The sequence below is a fragment of the Podarcis erhardii genome, assembly GCF_964252035.2.
Source record: "Podarcis erhardii genome assembly, chromosome: 6".
Lineage (NCBI taxonomy): Eukaryota > Metazoa > Chordata > Lepidosauria > Squamata > Lacertidae > Podarcis > Podarcis erhardii.
The window spans coordinates 66,659,247-66,685,969 of NC_138510.1; the positions used below are offsets into that span (position 1 = coordinate 66,659,247).

At 37.4% G+C, this 26,723-nt stretch overlaps 1 protein-coding gene across 4 annotated transcripts in view; it reads left to right on the forward strand.

The window, feature by feature from the left end:
* MSH4 (mutS homolog 4) overlaps positions 1–26,081 on the forward strand; it is a 32,500-nt gene extending 6,419 nt beyond the window's left edge. For 2 of the 4 annotated variants that reach the window (XM_081866768.1, XM_081866769.1), the window contains 18 exons: positions 717–877; positions 1,484–1,594; positions 4,990–5,105; positions 8,610–8,783; positions 10,478–10,650; positions 11,223–11,290; positions 12,917–12,991; positions 14,508–14,572; positions 15,350–15,519; positions 15,697–15,833; positions 17,942–18,045; positions 18,901–19,025; positions 20,023–20,223; positions 20,871–20,989; positions 22,051–22,179; positions 22,308–22,482; positions 23,566–23,654; positions 24,485–26,081. In XM_081866768.1, coding sequence (XP_081722894.1) covers positions 717–877; positions 1,484–1,594; positions 4,990–5,105; positions 8,610–8,783; positions 10,478–10,650; positions 11,223–11,290; positions 12,917–12,991; positions 14,508–14,572; positions 15,350–15,519; positions 15,697–15,833; positions 17,942–18,045; positions 18,901–19,025; positions 20,023–20,223; positions 20,871–20,989; positions 22,051–22,179; positions 22,308–22,482; positions 23,566–23,654; positions 24,485–24,676 — 2,384 coding nt within the window. In that variant the 3' untranslated portion in view covers positions 24,677–26,081. The remainder of the gene's footprint in view (positions 1–716; positions 878–1,483; positions 1,595–4,989; positions 5,106–8,609; positions 8,784–10,477; positions 10,651–11,222; positions 11,291–12,916; positions 12,992–14,507; positions 14,573–15,349; positions 15,520–15,696; positions 15,834–17,941; positions 18,046–18,900; positions 19,026–20,022; positions 20,224–20,870; positions 20,990–22,050; positions 22,180–22,307; positions 22,483–23,565; positions 23,655–24,484) is intronic. The other 2 variants (XM_081866771.1, XM_081866770.1) reach the window with 2 other exon arrangements.
* Positions 26,082–26,723: the final 642 nt, after the last annotated feature.

Below are 26,723 nucleotides of genomic sequence, written 5' to 3' on the forward strand. Positions count from 1 at the left end.
AACTTTATGAGTAATTTTCTTCAGACTTAAAAATTATGGAGCACAATTCAGCCATATTGCGTAATATTCCACTTGTGCAACAGATTGCATCTTGTGCAAATGGGAGTTCCCTTCCTTTATCCCTCCTTACATCCACTATGAACTCCCAAACTACTCTGGAGGATTGGGGACTCACTGGAGCAGTTTGGCGGGGACTGCCGCAGGAAGGAAGGAAGGGAAAATCCATTGGTACAATATTGGATTCTGATCAGTGACCGAAATCAGTCAATTCATTCATTCAATGTTGGATTTTGCCCTCTGTTTTTAATGAGCAAGAAAAGCTCATGCAGTTCTTAAATCAGTGGGACTACAAAATGCTTAATGTTAAAAACAGTTGTTTATAAAGTATGTATGCCTAGTAAAGTACTGCTTATGTTTGTCTTTATACACATTATTGTTTTACATAGATATGATATAATGCACACTTATCTGTAAATGTTGCATGTTATCTGTAAATGTTGCATGTTATATTGTAAATGTTATCTGTAAATGTGATTTTTTTCAAGATAAATTATTTTGGGCTTTTCAAAGTTTTGATATACCTGAGAGAAGCACATGCTTTAAACAGCAATATGAACAATCAAATGTTGCTTGTAACAAACTCCATTAATTTTTGTAGAGCTGGAGCAGAGTTTAGATTAGGTCAGGTTGCCTAATGTATCTCACTGTTTTTACAGTTACATCGTCTTCAGTCTCTGTTCACAATGCTGCATCTGTTATTGTGGCTGTAATAGAAGGGAGAGGTCTTGCCAGAGGTGAAGTGGGGATGGCAAGTATTGACTTAAAAAATCCAGAAGTGGTGCTATCTCAGTTTGCAGACAATACAACATATGCCAAGGTAAATCTGGATATATATTTGTATATAAACTGCTTAAGTCCCCCTTGCATTGAAGTCAATAGGTATTGCATGTACTTGGCATAGAATTACAGTCATTGACTCACTGGACAGGATTACCTAAATTGTTGCGTGTGCATAATGAGGCCCAATCACACAATGGAACTTCCCCCTTCTCCCTGTGTGCCCCTGCTCTGCACTTGTTGCTTTCTCATCCTAGGTCTCAGCTTTGTCTGCCTTGACAGACCAAACAGAGATTTTGGAATAAAGGAGCGAGGAAGCTACTCAAAATGACAGCAAGTCTATGATTCTTGATAACAACATGTTACTGAATTGCTACCATTCTCTTGCTCAGTACCCCCTTTTCTTTTTCTTTCCCTCTGTTGACTCCCTCTGTCATATTTGAGATTGCAGTTTAAAGGTGCAAATACTTTTCCTGTAGTTACACACTGTTGTGCACACTGATTATGTCTCTCTCTCTCTCCCTCCCTCCCTCTCTCTCTCTCTCTCACACACACATTTAATAATAAACAAATAAATAAATAACAACATGTGCTATAAAAGCTGTTCATGTAAATATTTTTATCACATCATGTTACTTTTTTTTAGGTTATCACAAAACTCAGAATTTTAGCACCTTTGGAAATCATCATGTCAAATACTGCATGTGATACAGGAAATGCAACAAAATTGTTCAGCTTGATAACAGAAAATTTCAAGGTACATTCAAGGAACACTTATTTAACATATTATTTGACAAGTATTTGTGTAGTAGTTGTAGCCCAATTTCTTAAAGAAGAACCATTTACCTTCTCTGAATAAAAATAAAATTAAACCCTTGTTGGGGGGAAAATTGCATGTTGTTGTCACTTGCATAATAGAAAGAAAAATTATACAGTGGTACCTTGGGTTACATACGCTTCAGGTTACATACGCTTCAAGTTACATATGCTTCAGGTTACAGACTCTACTAACCCATAAATAGTGCTTCAGGTTAAGAACTTTGCTTCAGGATGAGAACAGAAATCGTGCTTTGGCAGCACGGGAGCAGCAAGAGGCCCCATTAGCTAAAGTGGTGCTTCAGGTTAAGAACAGCTTCAGGTTAAGAACGGACCTCTGGAACGAATTAAGTACTTAACCCGAGGTACCACTGTAATGTATTGGTATACCTATGGTAGGTTAGAGGATCTTCCATAATAATGAGTGCATGTTTCTACCCTCAAAGGCATTTGTTAGCATTAGGACTTTTGGGTAAGTAAATTTGGAATGACATTTGGAACCATTGCCACAAAGCCAAGCCGCTGCTTGAACTATTTCCTTTATCTGAAATACACATAATAGAATAAATTTTCTGAATAGACCATTAATTACCACCCAATACCATGGACGCTACCCAAAAGTGCATTCTGTCACGAAGTAGTGTTATTTTTGAGCAGAAGGTAGACTGGACCATTAGGCAAATTCTAGTGGAGCACAAAACTCGTATTTGTAGTTGGGATTCTTGCAAACAATGCTGGATTAGGTGGACTGTGGCCCATTCTTGTAAGGCACTTCATCTGTTATGTAAGAATACATACTCAGGATTGTTCAGCTTTGGGCTCATCTGCACGACCCCAAACTCACTTCAAACCTTGCTTGTCTTTGCACTTTGGGACAAGTGATCACATGATGTTTCCTCTGTCCTGCTGATATTTCACATGTTCTAGAGCAGAAACCCACTTTCCTCCTAACCGCAAGTAGCGTGGAAAGGATTTTGAGTGTGCTAACATAACAGTTTCCCTTTAACATACAGTGGTACCTCAGGTTAAGAACTTAATTTGTTCTGGAGATCCATTCTTAACCTGAGGTACCACTTTAGCTAATGGGGCCTCCTGCTGCCATCGCACCACCGGAGCACGATTTCTGTTCTCATCCTGAAGCAAAGTTCTTAACATGATGTACTATTTCTGGCTTAGTGGAGTTTGTAACCTGAAGCGTCTGTAACCCGAGGTACCACTGTATGTTAAATGAGCCAGTCCAGCCTGGCACAGCTAGCTGAGTGTGGATCATTGGCAGAACAAAGCTGATGATGGCCAAGTCATTAGCCTAACAAAAGATGGGTCCTCAGGAATTTCAGTGTCAGACAGCAAGGAAAGTGGAGCCCCTCCTCCAGCTGTGTGTTAGCGTGCAGAGACAATTTGGAAAAGGTTTAGGATTTCATTTTGGCCTGATGCAAGGGAGCAGGAAAATCAGTTTGGAGTTTGCAAGCTGCTGAGAAAGTGGGCCACCATGGGACAGAGAGCATGGCTTTTTGCTGTTTTGGATACAAGACTGCTGCACCTATGCAAGAAGCCAGAGACCCTACTGGAATGTGAATGCTCTGAACTCCCTCCATCTAGACTCTGGTTGTATATACGTGTAAATAAACCATATATTGTAAAGATACTACAGTCTCTGCTGTGCCTTATTTCCAAAGGACACACAGACCCTATGTAAGTGCTTGGACCTCTGAAATCTTGCACCATTCAGGATATTGGGGTGGCATATAACACTAGCAACCATGTTTAGTCAGAGTGCAGTATATCCTCTGGAGCTGAAAAATACTCAGGACAAACAATGTGCATGGCAGAGAAAGATGAAACCAGGGTCAGATAGTAATGTACCGTACATTGCTGAAACAATAATATTTAGTCAGAACACAGCAATAATCAAACAATGTGATGGAAATACTGAAAAAGAAGCAGAGAGCACATCCCCCCTATATCTTCAGAAAACACTGACAAAGAAGCGTTAACTAGTTTATGGTTTGGTGATGAGAGGTACATGAGAAACACAACAGTAGAGCCGAGGGGGAAAATGAGCAGGAAATGTGAACCTTTTTACCATGGAATGTGAGATCACTTGTGGTATAGAACCACAAAAGACAATAGTGCAAAACAGTGCACAAAACAGATATGGAAAATGGTGTATTTTCAAAAGATGTGCAGAAGAGCCCATAAATTAGCACTGCTTTATTATTAAGGGAGCCAGTTGCTTTGTAGATTTAAAGCAAATTGTTGAAGTAGTTTAAAAATAATAATTAAACAACAAAGTCTGCAGTCAGCCTATTTGTGTTCTTAAAAAAATTCCTACCAACAACTTCTTCACTGATGACTCAGACTAATGCTTAAACTCCTTTGAAGCTAGCAATGTATTGCTACTAATTTCTCAGTTCAAACAATTGCAAAACATTTTGTAGTAACCATAGTTTAGAAACTATATTATGAAGGTGTGGAGGATTCACCTTGTGTTTCCAACATCTGGAAGTAGGCCAATCTGTGTTATTCTGATTCAGCATGTTATTTAGATCCAAATCTGATTTCTTAAATCTGATGCTCTGCTATGCCTCCAATAACTCTAAAGGGGAATCTACAAACAGTTATATCTTGGGGGGGGGGACAAGATTGCAGATAAAGGAGCCCCTCGAGAGTAGATTAAGCCTGCCAAATCTCAAACATTCATCCAGGGATTTTCATGTAGGAAACCATTGGGGTGGTATCCAATCAAGTGCATCTGCTAGCACAAGGACTGTTGGCTGTGCAATGGAACTTGCCCTCCTCCTTCCTGGGGGTTCAAACTATGAGAGAGGTGCCCCAGGGTAAGAAACCTGCCAAAGTTTACACAGGAATGTCCAGAGGCTATTTGAAGGAAAAAGAGTGGTGGAAGGGGGAAAGAGCCATGATTTTTAATCACTGCATAGGAAAAATGAACAATTGGGAAAGAAGCAGGATACCTGATTAATTAATTTTATTGACATTTGGAAGCTGTGGGAAAGTGTTTTATTTTAATTAGTTACTATTAGTTGTGCTATAATATGTTGATGTATGCAAACCGTCTCAGGATATTGTTTGATGAAGGGACACTTAAAAATTGAGTAAAATAAAAACATAATCAAAGGCTTAAAAAAATGATCCATTCAGTGCACATGTGTGTTTCTGAATCTCACCCACAGCAAAATGCAGATATTGAGACTTGGGACTTTACAAGTAAATAATTCGCTTTGCTGCTTGAAATTATTAGTTTCTTTAGAACATTGGAATGAAAGGTTCTACATATTGGAGCAACGTTCTGTAATCCTGCCTTTGCTTGTTTTCCAGAATGTGACTTTCACTACAGTCCAAAGAAAATACTTCCATGAAACGAAAGGCTTGGAATATATTGAGCAATTATGTATACCTGAGTTCAGCACTGTTCTGATGGAAGTTCAGTCCAAGTATGTATGTAAATAGAAATTACTAGTTTATCTTTGGATGTGCCACATTTTTAGTAATTTCACAGTTCATAGGCCGGTCATCTACCTACATTGTTTTTAGTCTACTGCTTTCAGACAGTGATCTAAATATTTTAAAATACTTATATATGTTGATATAAATATCTCATAAAACTATATATATATATATTTGATAATAATGATTGATTTTGGCCCAATATGTTGGGTTAATTATTATTGTACGTTGGGTTGAAACCAAAGATACATGAGCAGAATTCTAGGGTTTTTCCACACACACCTCTCACCACAATCCCCTGGTACATCCTGAAAAGCAACTCCTGAAGGCAAGGAAGTGTTTGGAAGCATATAGAATATAGCACAGAGGATTGCAGTGGGAGGGTGAATCAGCAGGAACTGAGCTGCCTTGCATCAATGAAATCCCATTGTACTTGCCCAAAAGCAGGTTTGGATCCAAGCCATTGTTTGCTTTCAACATTTCTGTAATCATTATCCCCGTTGAAATTTCATTTACCAACCAATTATAATTTGATGTTGTTGACTCTTACACCAACTAGATAAAATAATGAGAGCGTGCGCTAAGGTTTTCTCCAAGCCTCTGCAAAAGATTGGGGGCGGAAGGGGTTTTGGAGGCCGGGGGAAGAGAAAGAAGAGAATTTCTGTTGAGTTCTTGGTTCTTGTTTCACATGTGCAATGGTTTAGTTGGCTATAACCTTAACTCTGCATAAAGCAGCTGGGAGTATGTTCTGTTGGCTCAGTATAACCTTCTCCTTAATAATTGTGGGTTGGATTTATAGAAAGATGTGATATCAAAAAACGTTACATGAAAATAAGGTTTATATAGAAATACTTCCAGGTAAATGTGTTTAGGATTAGAGTGTTAAACTGCTGTGAAGCTGCTGTTTTCCTTAATGGAATGTCTTAAGAAAGACTCTCTGTCAGTTATCTTTCATTAGTTATATCACTTTAGTTCCTTTATAGCTCCAAGTTGTGTTCTTACGTTGCTGTTTGATATGTGCAACCAGTGTTTTATTCCAGCAGAGGGCGTATAGGCCAAAATTGTTGCTTCTGCTGGAAAAAGAACAATTGCATAAAGTAATGCATTGTCTTCTCTGTTCCTGTTTTTGTTTATTATTCAATTGTAGCTTCAAAGTTTTGCTCAGCTTCAGCAGTTTATGCCTATATAAATTCATTTCAGATAGTCCACTCCTACAGTGTTTGAATCACCACCAAGTATGACTTTACACTATGCTTTTATCTTTATCTCTTTACATTCAAGACAATGGAAAAATTGGCTTTGTCTCAAGATTACACTCTGGGCATATGCCAGGATCACTTTTCCAAATCATTTGCTTTTATTAGCTTTCATTCTTAATTAACCTTCTTTGAATCTTTTGTAACAGTTTCTAGACTGTGATCTACAAATTTTACAGGACATGGTTTAGGTATCTGCCTTAAATGTATTTATTTCACTTATATCTCACCCTCTTTCAATTTATTATTGTCATTTTAGCTTTTCAACAACACTGTGAGTTAAGTAAGGCTGTATGTCAGTGGTTTGTCCAAGGTCACTATGCTGCATGATTGAATGTGAATTTTAATTGTTTACCATATTTCAATCTAAAATTCCTCTTAACTAGGGATGCTGCAGAATTCCAACAAAAACGGAAACTAGTATAGAAATTGCCAATGTTCGCTTACGTCCAGAACAGAAATCATTCCATTGAATATGATTCATATTTACTATTGTTGCTTTCAGTCTACAAATGATACCCAAGTAGTTTTCCACATTCAATGAATGTGGTTAAATAACATCATGACAACATAATTTACATAATAAGTTACACTTGTTACATACGGTAATTTCACCAGCAGACAGAGAGATGAATAACATAGCTTTTAATAGAAGACTAACTGCAGCAGAATGGAAACAGTGCTGCATGTGAAGAATACAGGGCAGGACAGAGAATGATGCCTTATTACATCCCTACCCATAACTATGTAGTACAAGACTTCAAATTATTTATAAAGTCTCTGTAACAGGACTAAAACCCAGCTGGACATTGGCTAAGTAGTATTTCCACCTGTCCTATCTCTGAGCCTTCATTGTTGACAGATGGTTCTTAATTATAATAAGATGTGTTGACAGGGAGATTGTGAGTCATTCCTGTAGAGCAGGCAAACATGACAACTTTATCCACAGAAAGGAAATTATTTCAGATGGTTTACCATCTGCAATATTCCATGCTCTTCCCTTAACACATGAATTGCTTTGGAAGATCAGACAAGATTCATCTCATCCACTATTCTGCTTTCAAACAGTAGCCAACTAGCTGCTTCTGAAAAATTAACAAGCCGGGTATCTTGGAAATAGCCATCCTTAGCCCCACCTCCCCAGCATCTGGATATTATACATACACTGCCTTTAATATGAATAATATATTTTGCTTTCCTGGTTGATGACTGATGGAATAAGCACTATTAATTCATGTAAGCTTAATTTTTTTTAAAAAAATGTCTAAGCTAGATGAAATCTCCATTCCCTGCTTAAATGAATGATACGTTAGCTATGTGTACTGTGAAGTATTTTATTTCATCTATGCTGAATTTACTGCCAATCAATTTAATTAGATGAGTCCCAGTTCTAGAATGATGAGAGAGAAAATATTTAGCATTGTCCATACCATCCATAATTTTTATAAATATATTTCATACCTTCCTTCCTCAGTTGTTTTAAAGCAAAAAGTTATGCTCTCACAAGTATTTCTTGCAAAGTAAATTATTAAAGTCTCTTTGGATTGTATATAATGACATTATTGCAAAAGTAGAATTACTGCTACTTGTGGAACAATTTTCCCCCACTCCCATGTACTTCACGCATCCCCCTGATCTGCTTTGGTGGTTCCCCCAGTGCTCAGGAGCAGATTTGGGAGATTGCAGGACATGCTGGCATTGAAAGACTATCAGACTAGATGCTAGTCAAATCCTCTTGCCTCCCTGACCATTTCACCTTTTGTGTCCTTCATATGTAAGACTGCAGGCAGAGACTCTCTTATTTTAACTGATTTTGTGTAAGCCTTTGTAGGAACTTCTTTTTGCTGAAGAGTAAGTTACAAATGCTCTAAATAAAAAATGAGGGAGTTCCAGAAACAAGGTGCCACCGCAGAGAAGGCCCTGGACTTTATAGCTTTCTGATTCTGAGGGTGGGAGGACTCAGCAGTGAGCTCTGGAGAAGATCTTAACAGCTAGACAGATGTGTATGGGAGAAGCAAGCCCTTTAGATATTTTATGTGATTTACTATCTTTCAAAGAAGGACCTTTCAAATGTCATTATCAGTTTCTGAGAGTTATTTGAAAGCCTTTCTCTAGCTCATCCCAGCTAATATTTTCAGGGTTTCTACCTTCAAAGCTAGGTAAGCCGTAAGTCTTAAAAGCTTATGCACAATAGTATGTGCAATTTTCTTTTTATTTTGTCTTACAATTTCATAGATACTACTGTCTGGCAGCTGTTGCAGCTGTGCTGAAGTATGTTGAGTTCATACAAAATTCAGTTTATGCACCTAAGTCACTTAAGATTAGTTTCCATGGAAGTGAGCAAACAGCAATGATTGATTCAACGTCAGCCATAAACCTTGAATTAATAACTAACAATAGGAATCCTAGGTAAGATGTTTAATTTCACGACTCTAAGGTATAGAGAAGATAGAAATGAATTTATATTTGCATTATACAACAACTGGTGGATGTTGATGCATACCTACGGTGTTTTAAAAAATAAAGTTTGTTTTTCAGCTAAAAATATATTTTGGTCTTTTCAGTCTAACCCAGGTGTCACCAACCATGGCACCCATGAAGGGCTTCAATGGTGCTATTGGGCAGGTGCCACAGACTGAACTTTATTCTAGGGAAAAAAATTATATTATAAACTTCCTTGTGATCCTCAGATGAATGGTGGTATAGAAATTTAATAAATAAATAAATAAAGTTATTAAGCAAAAGGTGCACACAGTTTTCTAAATGTGATTGCTCCCATCTAGCAGTGTATTTAGGCAATGAGTGAAGTCAGAGCTGTGATTGTTGTTTGGACACCAGGCAGTAGGAACCCCTGAGGTCCTAAAGAGCTTCTCCCCTCAAGTGCACTCCCCCCTGGTTAATCCTGTGTTTCTTTTTATAGATATTTGTTGTTCCATATTGAACATGGTATAAATTCCATTCTGAATGTACCATTTCCTTTAAAGTTTGTGATTAGGATAATTATATGCTACATGTGATGAGCAGTCCCATGATTCTTCCTTCAAAGTTGTGTATTTAACAACAACAACTAAAGGAGTCATCGGAGGTGTGGAGAGAAGAGGGATATTTATTCCAGCTCCAGTGATTCTCCTAAACTAGTGTCGCTGCCACCACCATTAATTTTTACTTAGGAACCTTTAACTTTAGCTGCTTCCACCCAGTTCTCTGTGTTAATTTCTTCCTTCCCACTGCAGACAGAAATGGTAAATGTGGTACTAGTTTCAATATATTCTTCTGAAGTCTGTTCTCTCTCTTTTTGCTTGACAGAACATACAATTCTAATATTCTTGATAACATCTGTACAAATGATTAGTTAAATTTTCCTCTCATTTGTTCTTATCACAATATTTTCATTTGGCACTGTCTGAGTAAATTACTTCCTTTTCACTGAGAAATAAAATTCACTGCTCAGAAGAAAACTTTTGATGTATTATAGTCACACACTAATAAGCAAAATGCATGACTTGGGTCTTTAACAAATGCATAGCTATATGCTGAAACTGTATTAGTAAGTCATATACTTGTTGCATAATAATTGCTGCTATTATCCCTTGTGCTAATACTCTTCTTCTTTGGCACATGAAGAACAGGTTGGGAGCAGCTCACTTTAGACCTCCAGCATAATCTTCCCCTACTCCCACAGAACAGCTGCATTGTTGAGTGCAATATGATATTGATGTCAAAGGCCACTCAGTGCTTTCCTGTACATGGCACCCTTTCCTAGACCTCTAACTTCTGATTCTTTCCCTTATTGAAAAGCGCCTACACACAGAGAGATGGTTACTAAATATTTCCAGAAATATTTCAAGCTTTTGTGCAGTTAGCTGGATGCAGCGGGGGCAGAGGTTCCATCATCACTTGAGTGCAAATTTCTGTTAATAAATGCAGCAACATGCATTTCATAGAGGTGGCATGGCAGGTACTGCTGTGCTTTCCGCATATTGAAGGAGCACGAGTGTAGCCTTGGAATGTGATTTGTGTGTTAGCAGTTGTAGAACGTTTAAATTGTTTTGTATCAACTTCTTAGTGAGATCCCCCCCCCCCAACTGTGCTGTTTTTCAAAGGAATGGACACACTCTTTTTGGTGTTCTAAATTATACTAAAACACCAGGGGGAAGTCGGAGACTTCGATCTAATATTCTAGAGCCTTTGATTGATGCTGATACCATTAATACAAGGTTGGATTCTGTTCAAGAGCTACTTCAGGAAGAGGAACTCTTTTTGGGTCTTCAGTCAGGTAATCAAATATCGCTTTATAGAATGGATAACATATTTCCTTTAATAATGGGTATCATATTTCTATTAATCACAGCTTTTGAGCAGGATGAATATTGTTGCTGCTTCATTCTCAGCTTGTTATGAGTGGATCGCTGTATGTATGTATGTTTGTTTTTAAGTTTTTAAGTGTAGGGATCTCCAAATTTGATTAGAACAGTGGGGCTTGGGGGAAGGAGTGTTTAACTCTTCCTTCCTGCACCACATTTCCAAGCTAGCTACCAATGACAAAGAAGTGAATTATGATACCAATTATATATCCGTATCCTCTCCCGCCCCCCAGGCCAATAGCAGTTTTGGAGGATTATCCAGATTGATGAAACAATATGAGAGAACAGCTTCTCCCAATGTTGCTGTTCTGATCAAATTTAATGTTTCTTAAGATAAAAAGTATATTCTGTCTAACATTTTGGCCTTATTAATTTTAGATTTAAATCAGTTTAGCCTTGAGTATATTAATAGGATTAAATCACAGTAAATCAGATATAACGGTTGTGGCTTGAGCTCAATGATTGCTTGATTTCTGTTTTATAGTTATTTCAAGATTCCTGGACACTGATCAACTACTTTCGGTTTTAGTTCAAATTCCAAAGCAGGATACGGTATGTTTATAAATACTTTTACTCCATAAATGGTAAATAAATAGCTGCCACTTATCTTTCCTTTTATTATTGATCACTTCTGAGTTTGTTGTAGACAAATTTCTTAATTGATGTGTGTGCTCAGGTCATAACTTGCAGCACTAAATGAAAATTTTACCATTTAAATTTGAGTACTTTCACACCAGAGTACAAATGAGATAAAAATCTTTATTAGACTTCTAGAAGTTTGCAATTACAGGGTATTGAACATATTTTAAACATTCATTAATTACTAATAAAAATTAATTTAACATACTATATTTATTTTAATAATTCACACAATTTAATGGCATTTCTCTGTGTTTAATTTTCACTGAATTACACTTACACTTTATGTTTTTGAAAATCAAATTATTTTTAGGTATTAGGTTTGTTGGTTATAACCACTAGGCACATAGTCCCAATCTCCAAAATAATGATTTCCTACAACAAAGAGGGTAATATTGTTATTATTGTTAATAATGTTTTGGCCTCCAGTAATATAACACTAGAAAAAAATATGTACAAGCTCCAGTGAAAATTCAAATAAAAGAATGTTTTCAAATGGTGACTGAATAAAACTACATATATAATAAAAAGGACAAAAAGTGAAATAATTCTATATAAAAAGCATACAAAATACTTTAACTTGAAAAAAGTACCAATGACACAAAAGTTTCAAAAGTTCAAACAGATGAAAAAGAAATAAGGTGCCCACATCCACCCAAAAAGGAGGCCAAATGCTGGGTTCCAGATACAGAAATGTGGTCATATTGGCCAGTGAAGTAGAAGGCAAGAGTCCACAGGATCATAGAATCATAGCATTGTATAGTTGAAAAGGATCTTAAGGGTCATCTAGTCCAACCCCCTGCAATGCAAAAATCTCAACTATATCATACATGATAGGTGGCCATCCATCTCAATAATACTAGAATTCACAGATCAACCTTTATCCAGTAATAAAGTCACTCGTATTATGAACCCTATGAATTACTGTTCTTTTAAGACCTGCTACTATGTTATCTTTCACTAAGTGTCAATTATACATGCCTGCCTAGAGCTATAGGTGCTACTATTTAGTCTTCATGACACTAAAGCTAAATTCCTGACTAGAACATTTCTAATAGATTACTAGAAGTGGCAAGCTGGTGGTCCACAATAAATTCCCCCTTTCTCTATAGCACCATAGAATGAGATTGTTAAGTTTTGACCACTAAGGTGTTGCCTAGGTGAAAAGGTAGGTGCTAAGTACTGGGGTGTGGGTGTGGGTGTATATTTCTTTTTCCCTACCCAAAGTGTATGAAAGAGGCTCCTGTTTCACTTCAAAAACAGATAAACATAGAATCACCAAGTGTCAATATTAGATGATTCTAAATTATGGTGATATAACAGTGCCAGTCAAAGTGATCAGTTCATTAGGGAGAAAGGAAATAAGTCAGTTAACATTCCTAACATTTGTGGTCATGCTTCATACAGAAAAAAAAATGAATACAAAAATATGAATACAACAGGCAACAATTATATTAAGCACAACAGTACCTAGGCCACATTATGCTAATCAAACAGTAAAATAATGATAAAGTATATACCTTTTCTGCTTTCTAACAGGTTAATGCATCTGAATCAAAGATAACAAATTTAATTTATCTGAAGCACACCCTGGAACTTGTAGAACCTTTGAAGGTATTCTGTCCTGAAGCATTATGTTAAATGTCAGCTACGGTTATCATTTGGCCCTATGAGTCTTAAAACCAAGTCCTCCTGCAGTGGAAACCAGGCCCTTTACCATCTGTGCCACTGTGTTAGTTTGCCAGAGAAGGGAACCAGTTGCTTGCCATCTATTGTGCTTCACCACCTCAGATGGCCAGAGGGTGGTATTATTGCATCTCAACTAGGCATCCAATAACAAAGGGCTATTATTTCACCTAGTGCTGGAAAGCTGCTGCCTGGCATTATTCCTCGGTCTGAACAATTGATTACTTAGGCTGCCTGCCCCTGTGTAATTTACCCGATCACTTCCTACTCATCTCCAGAACGCTGGCCTGACAATTGTATGCTTTAAAAAGACAGCTACAACATAGATGATTAGGAGTAAGCATGGCTAGTCATTGTCTAGAGCTCATCTTGGAGCCTACTCTGTGCTAGCAATCTATGCTTGGATATCCAGCAAAGCTCTTGTGAGGAGGCTTTTATACCTTCCACCCCTATGATTACCTTGTGCCATTAGAGGCCTTCTATGATACAAGGTATTTTGCAAAGGAAATCGCTCACAACTTTGATCCCACTTTTGAAAGGATACAAATGCGGAATGTATCCAGGGAGTAATTTTATCAGTACTTTATTACTTAGATGTCTTTCAGTTGTGAGCTGAGGATGTGGATAGGATTATTGGAGCAATTTGATCCATGCTCTGTATATATGACCATTATCTATCATGGTCAACTACATTTTGTCTGGAAGAAAAGGCTACCTGGGTTGTGGAAGTAATTAATGCACCTTGAGAGCGGGGGTGGCCGTAGCACTCTCTCTCTGCTCTTGTGTTTTTAATGGGTGAAATCCAATATGTCCATTTGTCAGTGAAATGGACACCATTGTAGAACAGTCCCCCCCCCCCGCCATTCAACCCCCTGCACACACCCAAAATCTGTTCCAGAAGATAGAACGACCTCTCTTGGGAGTGTGTGGAAGAGAGAAAGGGGTAGTCTCATCATGCAAATGGAAGTCTACTTGTGAGACATTAGTTATCACCTAATGAGCCAGTTAGGGACGCGGGTGGCACTGTGGGTTAAACCACAGAGCCTAGGACTTGCTGATCAGAAGGTCAGTGGTTTGAATCCCTGCGATGGGGTGAACTCCCGTTTATTTTAAATAAACTGATTAGAATTTAAAAGCAATAAAATTCTATCTTGCGCAAGATTGTTCTTTATATTTATGGCATTTCCTGGAATGTGAGCCAAGTTCATACAATAATCAGCCAAGAGGTTAAAACACTAATGTTTAGATTTTTATTTTAAATTGACTCTTATACCGTACTTACAACTTCAGCGTACAGAAAATATCTTGTTCTATGTAATCATCTAATATTGACAGAGTTTATTAGCTGTTTTTTCCAGTTAAACCTAAATGAATGAAAGGGTATTGAATCCATTAACATTTCTGTACACTTGAATATATCAGTTTTTCATGTTGATTTTAACAGGATGCTTTAAAAAGCTATAAAACACCATTGTTAAAGGCTTACTATAGTTCTTTGGAAGACAACAGGTACTGTTTTATTTTTAAAAACATCTTTGACACTGATGTTATTATTTCTTGCACCCTGTTTTTGTAAAATGTGCATTTTATTTTCTCTAGTAGAGTAAGGAAGGTATTCAAGACCCTTTCAGATTGCTCCTCCTCCCATTGAAAGATAGGGCCAGCTTGCAAGTTGACTCTATTGAAGGAGTGGCTGACTGGAAGAGCAGGAAACTTGTTGAAAGACAGAAAATAACCAACTTGATTAGTTAGAAACAAAGCATACCATGAAAAAGAATACTTGGGTGAAAAACTAGCGCTCACATTAAAGAAGAAAAAAACATGCTATTGATTTCAATAAAATTGCCAGTAAACAAATAATTCTGACCAAGAAAATTATTGTTCACATCTAAGCTATATTTAGGAAACCCATGCAAAGTATCTAACATGAGATCGTGCAGCATTATATATGAAGATGTTATTAGGGTTTTGAAAATATCAAAATTCAGCATGAAGAGTGCAGTTCTACTCATGTAGTAGGCCTTTTACCTTCCTCTCCACCAACCTGCCAAAGCAAATTTTGAGTGTGTGCAGGGGGCTGCAGGGGAAAGGAGAGGAAGGCAAAGTTTTGCAGTGAAAGTGAAAGTGAAAGTCCAATCCACTTAAGTACAGACAACTTTGGTTACAACCCAGTGAATATGAAGTATAGAGGTTTTGGATTTGAATATTTTAATTACATTACTTTTAGATAAATACAGCATTTGTAAAATATGGCAAAGACATTGCCCCAATTTTATATATTTCTAGGTTTGGAGTCATACTTGAAAAGATTAAAACTGTCATTAATGATGATACAAGATACACAAAAGGATGCTTGAATATGAGAACACAGAAATGCTATGCAGTGAAGCCTAATATAAATGAATTTCTTGATATAGCACGAAGAACATACACTGAGATTGTGGATGATATTGCAGGTACTTCACTGTTTAGGTATTTAATTTTGGGTACTTTAAATATATATACTTTTTCTGCAATATCATAGCCTGTACTTGTTTGCATAAATAGTACTTCTGTCAATATTTTTGTGAAACTATGATGAACTTTGCTGTGTTACATTATAAAATGTTTTTGTTTTGCATCTTGCTATTAAGGAATGATAGCACAGCTTGCAGAAAAATACAACCTTCCTTTGAAAACAAGCTTCAGTTCCACACGAGGATTTTTTATTCAGATGAGTGCTGACTGTGCAGCAATACACAATGGTCAACTTCCTTCAGAATTTACCAAGGTACACATTTTGGAGCTGTTGGGTCATTATAGTTAGTGAATTTTCATTGAGATTTGATGGGTGTAGAATGCACCCTTATTTACACACCTAACATGCCAAGCTTGCTGCCTCAATTCATACTGGATAAATGGCAGTAATTTTCCCTTTGTCCAGCCAAGATCCAGCTTCAGATGCACTACTACTTACTACTGTTCTTCAGGCCATCTCTTCTCTGATGTTGAGGCTATCAGTTCTGATGTGCAGATCACTGATTTTGTAACTCTTCTCTATCCCCCTTTTGGGGCTAGCCCAGTGTTTACCATGCTGCTGTCCTAAGAACTACTCCTCACCACTATCCAGCCAGTCACGGTACTAGTCTCCATGCTGAAGTTACTGTCAAGATCATTCATGGGGGTTGTTGCTATTTTTAGCACTAGAAATACTAGGTTGTCACACTCCCTGTTCTCATTTTCACTCTCAGCAAGGTGGTAAGATTAAAGTGTCTTAATATTTAAGCTTTAAACTGGGACTCGTAAAGGTAAAGGTACCCCAGTCACAAACGACTCTGAGGTTGCAGCGCTCATCTCGCTTTACAGGCTGAGGGAGCCGGCGTTTGTCTGCTTCCGCACACAGTTTTTCCAGGTCATGTGGCCAGCATGACTAAGCCACTTCTGGCGAAGCCAGAGCAGCACACGGAAACACCGCCTTCCCGCCGGAGCGGTACCTATTTATCTACTTGCACTGCGTGCTTTCAAACTGCTAGGTTGGCTGGAGCTGGGACTGAACAACCGGAGCTCACCCTGTCGCAGGGCCTCGAACCACCAACCTTCTGATGCTGTTTTGGGGCATCACACTTATTAGAAGAAGCAAGTGAACCACTGGTGGGATAGCTGGTTCGAGAGGCACCTATGCTCTATCCTAACCCCTTCCCTCCAGCCATCAATATTAAGAAGACAAGGCTGCACTCTTTGTGGTATTGAGAACCCAGTGAAATCAGTGTGAAAATGTAATTAATACGATTAAGTGAAGTCATGCTGATTTCAGCTAATGCAGTCTGGATCTAGCTTGTTATAAATAATATTCTTTCTATAATATCTGTAAATATTCATTAACTACCCTAACTTGCAACGTTACAGAAATGAAAATAAGGATTTTCTTGTATATATTCTAGGGGTTTGTATTGAGGTAATTCTAGGAAGATTCTTACATTTCTGAATTGAATTGTTCCATTAAAAACAAGGCATCTTGAGTGGCTCAAGGACTCCCCAAATATCCAAGTGACTCTGTGGTCTCATGTCCAAAAAACGCTCAGCCGTTTCTCCCTTCCCCCAAGAAACTAAGCTTGGGAAAATAGGTCTAGATTTTAATCACAAGTATTTTCTCAGGGTACTCCTAAGTGCAGTGATTTGCAGGAGGGATTGGAATTTGTTTTTCACGTCAAGTTAATCGAAATCCTGGAGATTTATAGTATTTATTCTATTTCCCCACCATCTCCAAGTCAATGGAGAGATCTCTATTGCATCCCTAAAAATCTGTGGGTATAGAAGCCCATCCCTGCCAGTGGCCCTTCCTTGCTGGAATGATGCCACTTGCTCCCCCCCCCCCATCTTTTTTCCATCCTGCATCCCCTACACAAGTCAATAAAGAAATATATCTTTGGACAAGAAGCTATATTTACAGAAATCTGTGGTGGCACAGAATTCCAACCCCAACAACATTTGGTGAAGATTCTTCTCTGTATGCTGCATTCATTTTCTCTTCAGTAGTCTGTCATGTAAATGCTTATGACCAAAGAGGGTGTTTATAATCTGAACACAAATTTCTTCATTTTAAAGCCTAGAAATGTTTAATCTTACAGTGGGTTAGCTTGTGCTACCACAATTTAAACACATACAAAAGCACTTGCTATTTTAATAAACATTTATGGGGTGGTGTACATTATCCAGTGATAAAATAATTGCACACTAATTATTTTCAATTTATGTTTCTGCTTTATTACTATTGCATTTCTCTTTTTTTAAAAATAATGAAGGCAGTTTACTCTCATGTTTTTCAAATTGCTCTTGCTTTGTTTTCTGGGAGTAGTTATTTATGCTTATCTAGCATCTCTTTTTGAAATTTCCCTACAGATTACTAAAATGAAAAATGTGTATAGCTTTACTTCACAAGACTTAATGAAAATGAATGAAAGATGCCAAGAGTCTTTGAGAGAAATTTATCACATGACATACTTGTAAGAATACTTCAAACATTTTTATTTGATACTGTGCCCAATTAACATTTGGATATGAGCTTTTAAATCTCTTTTTATGGGTAGTGATTTTAAACTAGGAATTTTCACTCAAACTTGGAATTTTCATCCAGTTTCAGGTCTTAGATTCAAGCTTGCAACTTTCTTAAAGCAAGTTGTGCAATTCCTTACTGTCTTCCATGTTTTCCTCTTTTGACACTCCGGTCATACAAAGGGCTAACCATCTCCCTGGACAGTTCATTGCGTCTAATAAAATAATATTTTACTGTCGGTCTTAACGTCTTCAGTGATTTCCTTGATTTTTTTATTTTATTTTTTTGCATCCCTTATTGTCTGCTTCCACTTACTTCACCAGACTTGGTGTTCCTTTTTGTTCTCCTTATTTGGGCAAGACTTACACTTATTGAAAGAAGCCTTCTAGCTTCTAATAGCTTTCTTTATTTGGGTCATTAAACACACTGGCATCCTCTTGGCCTTGGTGAAACTTGTCCTGATCTGCAATATACATTCTAGATGACCTTCTGTTATTGTGGTTTTGATTAACCCCCAAGCATTATGGAGAAATTTGAAGCTCCTGAATTTCCCTTTCATTTTTTTAAAAATGAACCCTGTATTTTTGAGATGTTCACTCTTTTGAAGAAAACTGTGACTGCTGAACTTGCTTGGCAGTTGTCCACTTCCATATAAGTAGACAATTATACATTTAGTTGTATTTGATTTATTCTTAGTTGTATTGGAATACAGTTGCTATTTTAGACTAAAAGCTCAACATTTTTATTAAATATTTTGTCTATTGCTTTGAGGAATAAAATAAACTGTGCTACTATGTGCTTTCAGGATAGTGTGTAAATTACTGAGTGAAATTTATGAACACATTCATTGCCTGTACAAACTCTCTGATGCAGTGTCTATGCTGGATATGTTGCAGTCATTTGCCCACGCCTGTACGCTTTCTGACTATGGTGAGTAGCTTTGTTATTTAGAAAAGCTTTTACTAAAACTTGCGGTTTACCTCCCCTGTCCCCAAACTGCGAATTAGTCAAATAATAGTGCTGACATAATGTAATTGGCAGATTCAAAGATTGCCCACATCAACATGCAAATACTTCCCACTACTATAGCATCATGGCATCACCAAACCATATGTAATATAGTTTGTTTAGACAGATTCTTTGACTCAGAAGTTAAGATCTGGGTGTAATATTCTTTTTTATTCTGTCGAGCATCTTTGAAAATATGATTGGCTATCAAACTGAAGCTTCACTTAGTTTTTGTTGCTTTTTCATAAGACTTTAATAAGTTGCTTCACATGTCCTTCAATTGTTTTGTATGCGTCTTTTAAATAGAAGCAAATAGTGAGTACTCGTATACAGGACAAGCAAAATATAGCAAAAATCAAATATTATTTAACGAAACACTCCCCTGAACTTTGTTGCATTAAAGTTCAAGTTTTCAAAAAGTTACTTCTTTATATTATTCCTATCAGTGGAACTATTCTTAGGCTCAGACCCAGCACAATAGACAGCTAGGTTAGGTGCTGCACCACCACTCACAACTCTGTCAGGCACTGGGCTGTTTCAGTGCTAGGTGGGTGGTGCCACCACTTTTGAATGGGAGCTAAGGTTGGCTCCTATCCACAGTGGCCACCAACCATGTTTGTTTACCCATTGGTGACACTTTGCTGACAGCTGCCTCCTTGGACTGCAGTCTTACCCAATTACCTACCAGTAAGCCCCATTTAAATTACTGGGACTTCTGAGTACATGTATGTAGAATTATATTGTTAAGACATGGGGATTACAGTTTTACTCAATTTATTTGCCTATTTCGTTTGGAATTTATTGATTACTAGATTTCTCATAAACTAACATGTAACAAGAACAAGACTTAACCAAAGTAGGATTGCGATATACTTGTTATTAACAGCAAAACATTTAAATATTATCTATTTTTTCTTAGTACGTCCTGAGTTTACTGACACATTAGCAATAAAGGAAGGATGGCACCCTGTTCTTGAAAAAATATCTTTTGAGAAACCTGTTGCCAACAATACTTACATCACAGAGGGAAGTAATTTTATCATAATTACCGGACCAAATATGAGTGGAAAGTCAACTTACCTAAAACAGATAGCCCTTTCTCAGATTATGGCACAAATTGGTAAGCAGTTATTTGAACTTTCATTGTTTCTCTTATCCAGTGATTTTAGTAAACCAATGTGTTACACTTTCCTTTCCCTTTAAGTTCAGCAACTTTTAACAGCCTTGATTCCTTCAGAGTCCCAAGTCTGTCTTAGTTTTAGAGGAGACCTGGTGAGGTTACTATCCTTACAGGAGGTTTCAGCAATTTCTCATAATCAGGAACTTAAGTTTCAAATAACATTGTTTAGTTATCTTGTTTAATCAATTCTGATACAGTCTCGCCATCCCCACCCCTCTACAAATCTGTTCCATCGCTCACAGTCTCTGCCTGACTTCTCTTCCTTTCCCCAGCCCAGAATACTTATTTCTTCTCTTTTATTTATCTTTCATTCCCTCCCATTATATGACTGCACCCCTTCTCCCTGTTTGTCTGAGTATCTATTGATAAGGGTGAGGCCCATACTGTCATCACCACACAAGACAATTTCTGACCAGAGAAGGCTGAAGACAGGAGTCACCTGTCAACAGAGCCTTACAAAGTTATTATTTAGAAGAGAGAACCTTATAATTTCCTACTATTTTAAGAATTTCACATGGCTAACATTAAACTGCAACATTACTGCCAACTTCTCTTCACATTAATTTGTCCTTCTCTTTAATTTGCAGGATCTTTTGTCCCAGCAGAATATTCTTCATTTAGGATTGCTGAGCAAATATTTACTAGAATAGGTATGGATGATGATATAGAAACAAATTCATCAACATTCATGAAGGAGATGAAAGAGGTATTCAGATGAGCTTAGTGTTTCTTTTATCAGTGGCCTTGATTAATATTTAATTGGCCCACAGGTTTGTACATTTTGCTTACATATAAATATTCAAGGACCGCTGCTTCTGTTTTTCTCCTTACAGGGCAAAGATTAGACTAATAGGCTGCACATACCCAATGTTTTCATTTTCTTCTTCAGCACACCAGTCCCTTTCCCATGCAAACACCTCCACCAACATACACATGCCACCTTGTAAGCTACCATTTAAATTCCGCAGACTGTGCATTCTTGTTGCAAAATAATAATGGCTAGGATCCATCAGAATCCTGGAGGAGAATCAAAGGGACTTCTACTCATACAAGGGGATATTCCATTTTCCAGTTCCCCACTCCAGCTGTGAGCAATTGAACCACATCCCCTGCCATTTCTGAGGGGACTGGAAGAGGAGAGAGGGAACGCCCATTCAGAAAGTGGATCTCTTTCTGTAGTGGTTCAGCTTCTATGCTGAATATTGTACCAAACCATATATTGCCTTTTACATTGACTTGTGTTACTTTATCTCTCACACTGAAATAACAATTAGATGAAAATATTGCTGCTGCTTCCTTCCTTCCTGTCTCCCATAAGCCCCCAAACCTATCTGTGGCCTCTATCAAAGAGCTGGAGGCTCCCGCCTCTGGTTTGGGGGCCCTTTGGAAGGCAACAAAGGTGGTAGCAGTGGGGGCTCAGATATCGGTCCTGCTCAGCCCACACTTATGTACAAGTAATCAATCAGAGGCATTCAGTTGTTATTAGCATCTCTTTTTGCTGACTGACAGCATCCCTAATGGAGCTGCTACCAGCAAAGAACTTTGAAAAGGGATGTGTAGCCTTCTGTGTGCATTGAATGTGCATTCAGAACTCTTAGACTGAGCTGTTTGTGTTGATGGATGTTCTGTTTTTATGTGGCAGCTGGTAAAACATTCCTAAAGTAAATTTCCTGACTCTTGTTTTGGGCAGGAAATGAGAATTCTTATTAACAGATTTTATCCTCACATGCTACTGCTAGTAATGAAATTTGATGTCTTTCTCTCTAGATAGCATATATCATACAAAATGCTAATGACAGATCACTTATCATAATTGATGAGCTTGGCAGAGGTACCAGTGCTGAAGAAGGCATCGGCATATGTTACGCAGTCTGTGAATATCTTCTTAATTTGAAGGTATTATTAATATTTTAATCAATAAGTGCATGAAATTTCCCTAACTATTATAAAATATAGTAATAGTCATTAAGATTTCTCTTTTCCAATAATTTATAGTCTATTTAATTTCTTGTTTCATACTTTAGGCATTTACACTCTTTGCCACTCATTTTTTGGAATTATGTCAAATTGATGCCTTATATCCCAATGTGGAAAACAATTACTTTGAAGTGCAACACGTGAGAAGTAGTTATGGAAGTAGGGAGAAAATTGCTTATACTTATATTCTTTCTAAAGGACACACGGAGGAAAAAAACTATGGTAATATGCTATATGGATTATTATAATTTACAGAAATAAACATATAGAACATTAATATGAAGAGATAAAACAAGAGTACCTAGATACCTGTTCCATTAAACACATGAAAGATGTTGTCTGCATGTGCAGAGGGATTCATTCAGCCACTACTTTCTGTATTTAGAACTATATGGTTTGTGCATCTATTTCACTCAGAAGCTTACTAAGATTTTTATTACCTACTTGTTATTACTGCTGCTGTCATTAGCCTCTCCACTCTGCAAAATGTTCCACTTCTTTTCAGTCTCTTGTATTACTCCACTGTATTTTCAGTACTATTCGATATAATATCGTGAAGAAAGAAATGGCAGCATTGGTGTTCCTCTTCTCATTCTCATTATTTAATAATTATTTAGTCTGTTATGGGGGAATATTATATAAATTGAAGAAACCTTGTTGAGCCTTTTGATAATCAATATGACAGTTGATTCAACATGACAGTTGAACATGCACAGCTATTCTGATTCTGAGTTAACTTTCTGCTAAGCAAATTACCTAGTCAGATACTAATAAGAAGCATTTTCAAGATTGACTTTAGAAGGTTTTTTATTTTTTAAAAAAATTTAGAAGCTACTGCAGATGTAATGCTGCTGACCTCTTGGCTGTAGTTAAGTCATGTGAGCATGTGCTCCCTCATCTCATGTTTGAAGTGAATTCTACCCTACATTTCCATGGCTTAGCATTATATTTGTACAACTCCCAACTGTAGTTAAACGCTAACTATGATAACTGATAAAAACCCTCTTTATTAGGATCTGCAAAGCTGCTTCAAATCTTGTTTAAGAAGAAAATTCTTGTTAGCATTGATGCAAGATGTAACACTAATCCATGGTTTAAGCTCACGTGGGAAAGGAGATGGGATTTTGGAGGGGAGGATAGGTGGAGGTTACGTGTCATCTTGTGGCCTGCTCTGCTCCTAATTTTTTAGCTTTGGTTAAAAGACCAGGAGCATTACATCATCATTGGTCCTGATAGACTTTTTGATTAAATGTAACATTCTCTACCTCTGACAATTAAAAACAGCTTCATATGTTTTATATTTAGGACTTAAAGCTGCAGAGGTTTCTTCTCTTCCACCATCAATAATACAGGATGCCAAGGAGATCATAACTCTGATTTCTAGACAAATGTTGGTATGTAGTATTATCTCAAAACATTCTCTGGTGTTAGCTCTTTTTGTTAGGTGCTGATTTTAAACAATTTTGCTTGGAAGTAAATTCTGTAGTTTATTTATTTTGCATTGTATATACAGGCAACATAGTGGCAGTTAATGCAGCATACCATAGGAAAAAACAATGATTTAAAAAAAATTAAAACAAAAACCACCACGTATAACTCAAATTATCAGCTCAAATTGGCTCATCTGTCTGCATGTTTCACATTTTAACTTTCTTACTTGGAGGCCAATTATTTTTTGTTCATGTTTTTAATAAATGAAAGTTCCAAGTCTAGGCCCCCTTGCTGGTGCAGTTGGTCCAACTTCACCACTGATAGTGCAGCCTCAACATTGGCTTCCAATACATTTGCAAGCCCAATTCAAAGTGTTGGTTTTAATTTACAGTATTATGCAGCTTGGGATCACAAGACCTATCAGAATGCATCTCCTGACTTGAACAATTTGGTTGTAGTCCCCCATCTGTGCAAAGTTTTCCCCAGCAAGGATTGTTGGGCACCAACACTTTTGGCATCTATCTTATTCCCTATATGTTGAGTTGGTTGTCATGGCTTATTCAATAGTGACATTCTGAGTTTTGCTTTTCTTTTTGGCGGTTGATGTGCTTTTGAAACATTTATGTTAATTAAATGTATAATGTTAATTGTTTATAGCTGAAACTTTTGTAAGTTTAAAATCTGTTGTTAGTCCCCAGTAGATTGTTGGCATTAGGCAACTAAGTAACTAATCAATAGTAAATAAAATGCTAAAAGTCTGGTTTTAATTTGTTCATGTGCTTTTAAATAACAGAAGCAACAAAGAAGTACTCCTGAGACATTAAAGAAGAAGGCTATATATCACTTAGCAAATATGTTAGTTCAAACTGCCCGTAACTCTCGACTGGATCCAGACAGTTTGCGAATATACCTAAAAGGTCTGAAGAAAAAGTATGAGACTGATTGCCTTGCTGCTGAACAAGTACCTACTGAAGACCAGCAATAATTTATACTATAGTCTGAAGCACTAATATAGGTAGAGCCTGAAAATATACATTTTTTTAAAAAAAGGCATGATAGTTCTGGAGCATTCTGTCTTTCTGGTTTGCATGCACCAATTTTGCAGCAGCAAAACCAGATACATGAACAGAAACAGTATAATTCTAGAACTTTTAAATTATTATTCTTCATTTCAAAACATTAATTTCCACAGAAATATATTTAAAATAAGTTGTTTATAAAAGCTTTAAAAATATGATTAAATTGTTTTTTATTCTATATTATTTCATTTGCCATATCTATGATATCCCTTCATATAAGTTTTATTGTTGGAATCTCTAGATGTGTTGGTTTGATAAGCTGACTCCTGGGTTGTTTCTGCTTCTTTATGGTGTTTTCTTGTGCAGTGGACAACACTGTTATAGTAACTGCAAGTATTTATTGTAATATTGATGGCTGCACTGACATTCTACATCATGTTACTAGTAAAAAAAAAAGAATTGAGCACTTTTTTAATGATCTAGTATTTGACCATACTAAGAGCTCCATCATTCTGCATAGAACAGCTCTTATGCATATATAATCCCATTTCAGCAGTAAAGAGTAATCTGTTCTGTTTTCTCCTGCACTTCATTGTACCTAATGTTGCCTAACAGTGTAGAGTTCCTTTTAAAAACCATCCACTTTAAAGGAATTTGAGGGTATATGTTGAGCAGTGGTTTTTTTTCTAGAAAAAAGTGCCTATACTCACCAGGAAGCAGGGAGAGGGCCCAGCACATGAGGAAGGGGTGTGGCCTGAAGCCAAGGCTGGGTGGTGAGCTGCTTAATGATCCCTCGCCTGCCCACCTACCTACTGGGGCACTGCCTCCCAGGTGAAGAGACTTCCCCTGCCTAGCTTTGGCAGCAAGGCTTCAGTATCGTGTCAGAGCATTGCACCTCCTTCCCTAAGCAGGCCAAACGCTTCCCAGGCTTGGGGAAAGCGACATGGTGTGTTGACAGGGTCCGAGAGCCCCCCTCCCCCCCCCAATGGTGGTAGTACTTCATACTGTTGCGTACTGCCAGAAAAAAAGCACTGGTGTTGAGACTGATGTGTGTTGAATGGAGACTACGTATAGATATGGTGTGCATTTACATGAAGGCATGGAAAATGAGCTCAAATTGACAGTATAAACTGGATATTTCATACAGCGGTTTGTCAGTATGCATAGTTCCCAAGTGAATTTGGAAGATGTAAATTTATCTGAGGAACTACATTCATTGCCAGTCAATATACATGGTCACTAAGTGAAGACTTGAGTGATATATAATATTCTGTTTGTTCGTGTCAGTTTTTACACATTCTTCATATCTTCTGCTTATTTTTAATTTCTGGTGTTTGTACAGTACATTCAACATAAATTTCCCAAAACATACATATTGCATTAAATGTTTATTTGTTTTGTTTTGTTTTGAAAACTTCTATCATATTAGATGGCCCTGAGAGGCTCTCAAAGCAATTTGCAAAAGATTTCCACAATATAAATCACATTCAACTCTGGCATCAAGAACAGAAATAACATGGTACCGCTGTGGTGTCAGAATTTTTCAACTTTCATTTCCTGCCCTTCCCTAGTATTGCCTGTCAGCCTCTGCCTACCAGGCAACATTCTGACTTATGTTCTCTGAAGCCAGAGCATGAGGCTAAGCAGCTAGATCTCACTTAATTTGAGGGGGTAAATCTTCCCTGGGTGGTGGTTGCCAGGCAACAGCTTTCGCTAATGTCCTCTTAGCCAAGGGAGTCCTGTAATATTTTCTGTTCTTTCTTTGTATACCACCAGAGAGAACTAAAATTCCTGGTTTGTCAAATCTCATTGTCCTGGCATAACCCATCACACCCCTTTTGGGTGGGGGTTGTTACACCAGGCAGATGAGTGCTGCCTGTAAGTGGGCACGTGGTCTTCTTTGGGTGGGGATATGTATTCTGGTGGGGGTACTATATCAGGAGGGGGACATGGGGAGTGTTGTGGTCTAAACCACTGGGCCTCTTGGGTTTGCCGATTGGAAGGTCGGCGGTT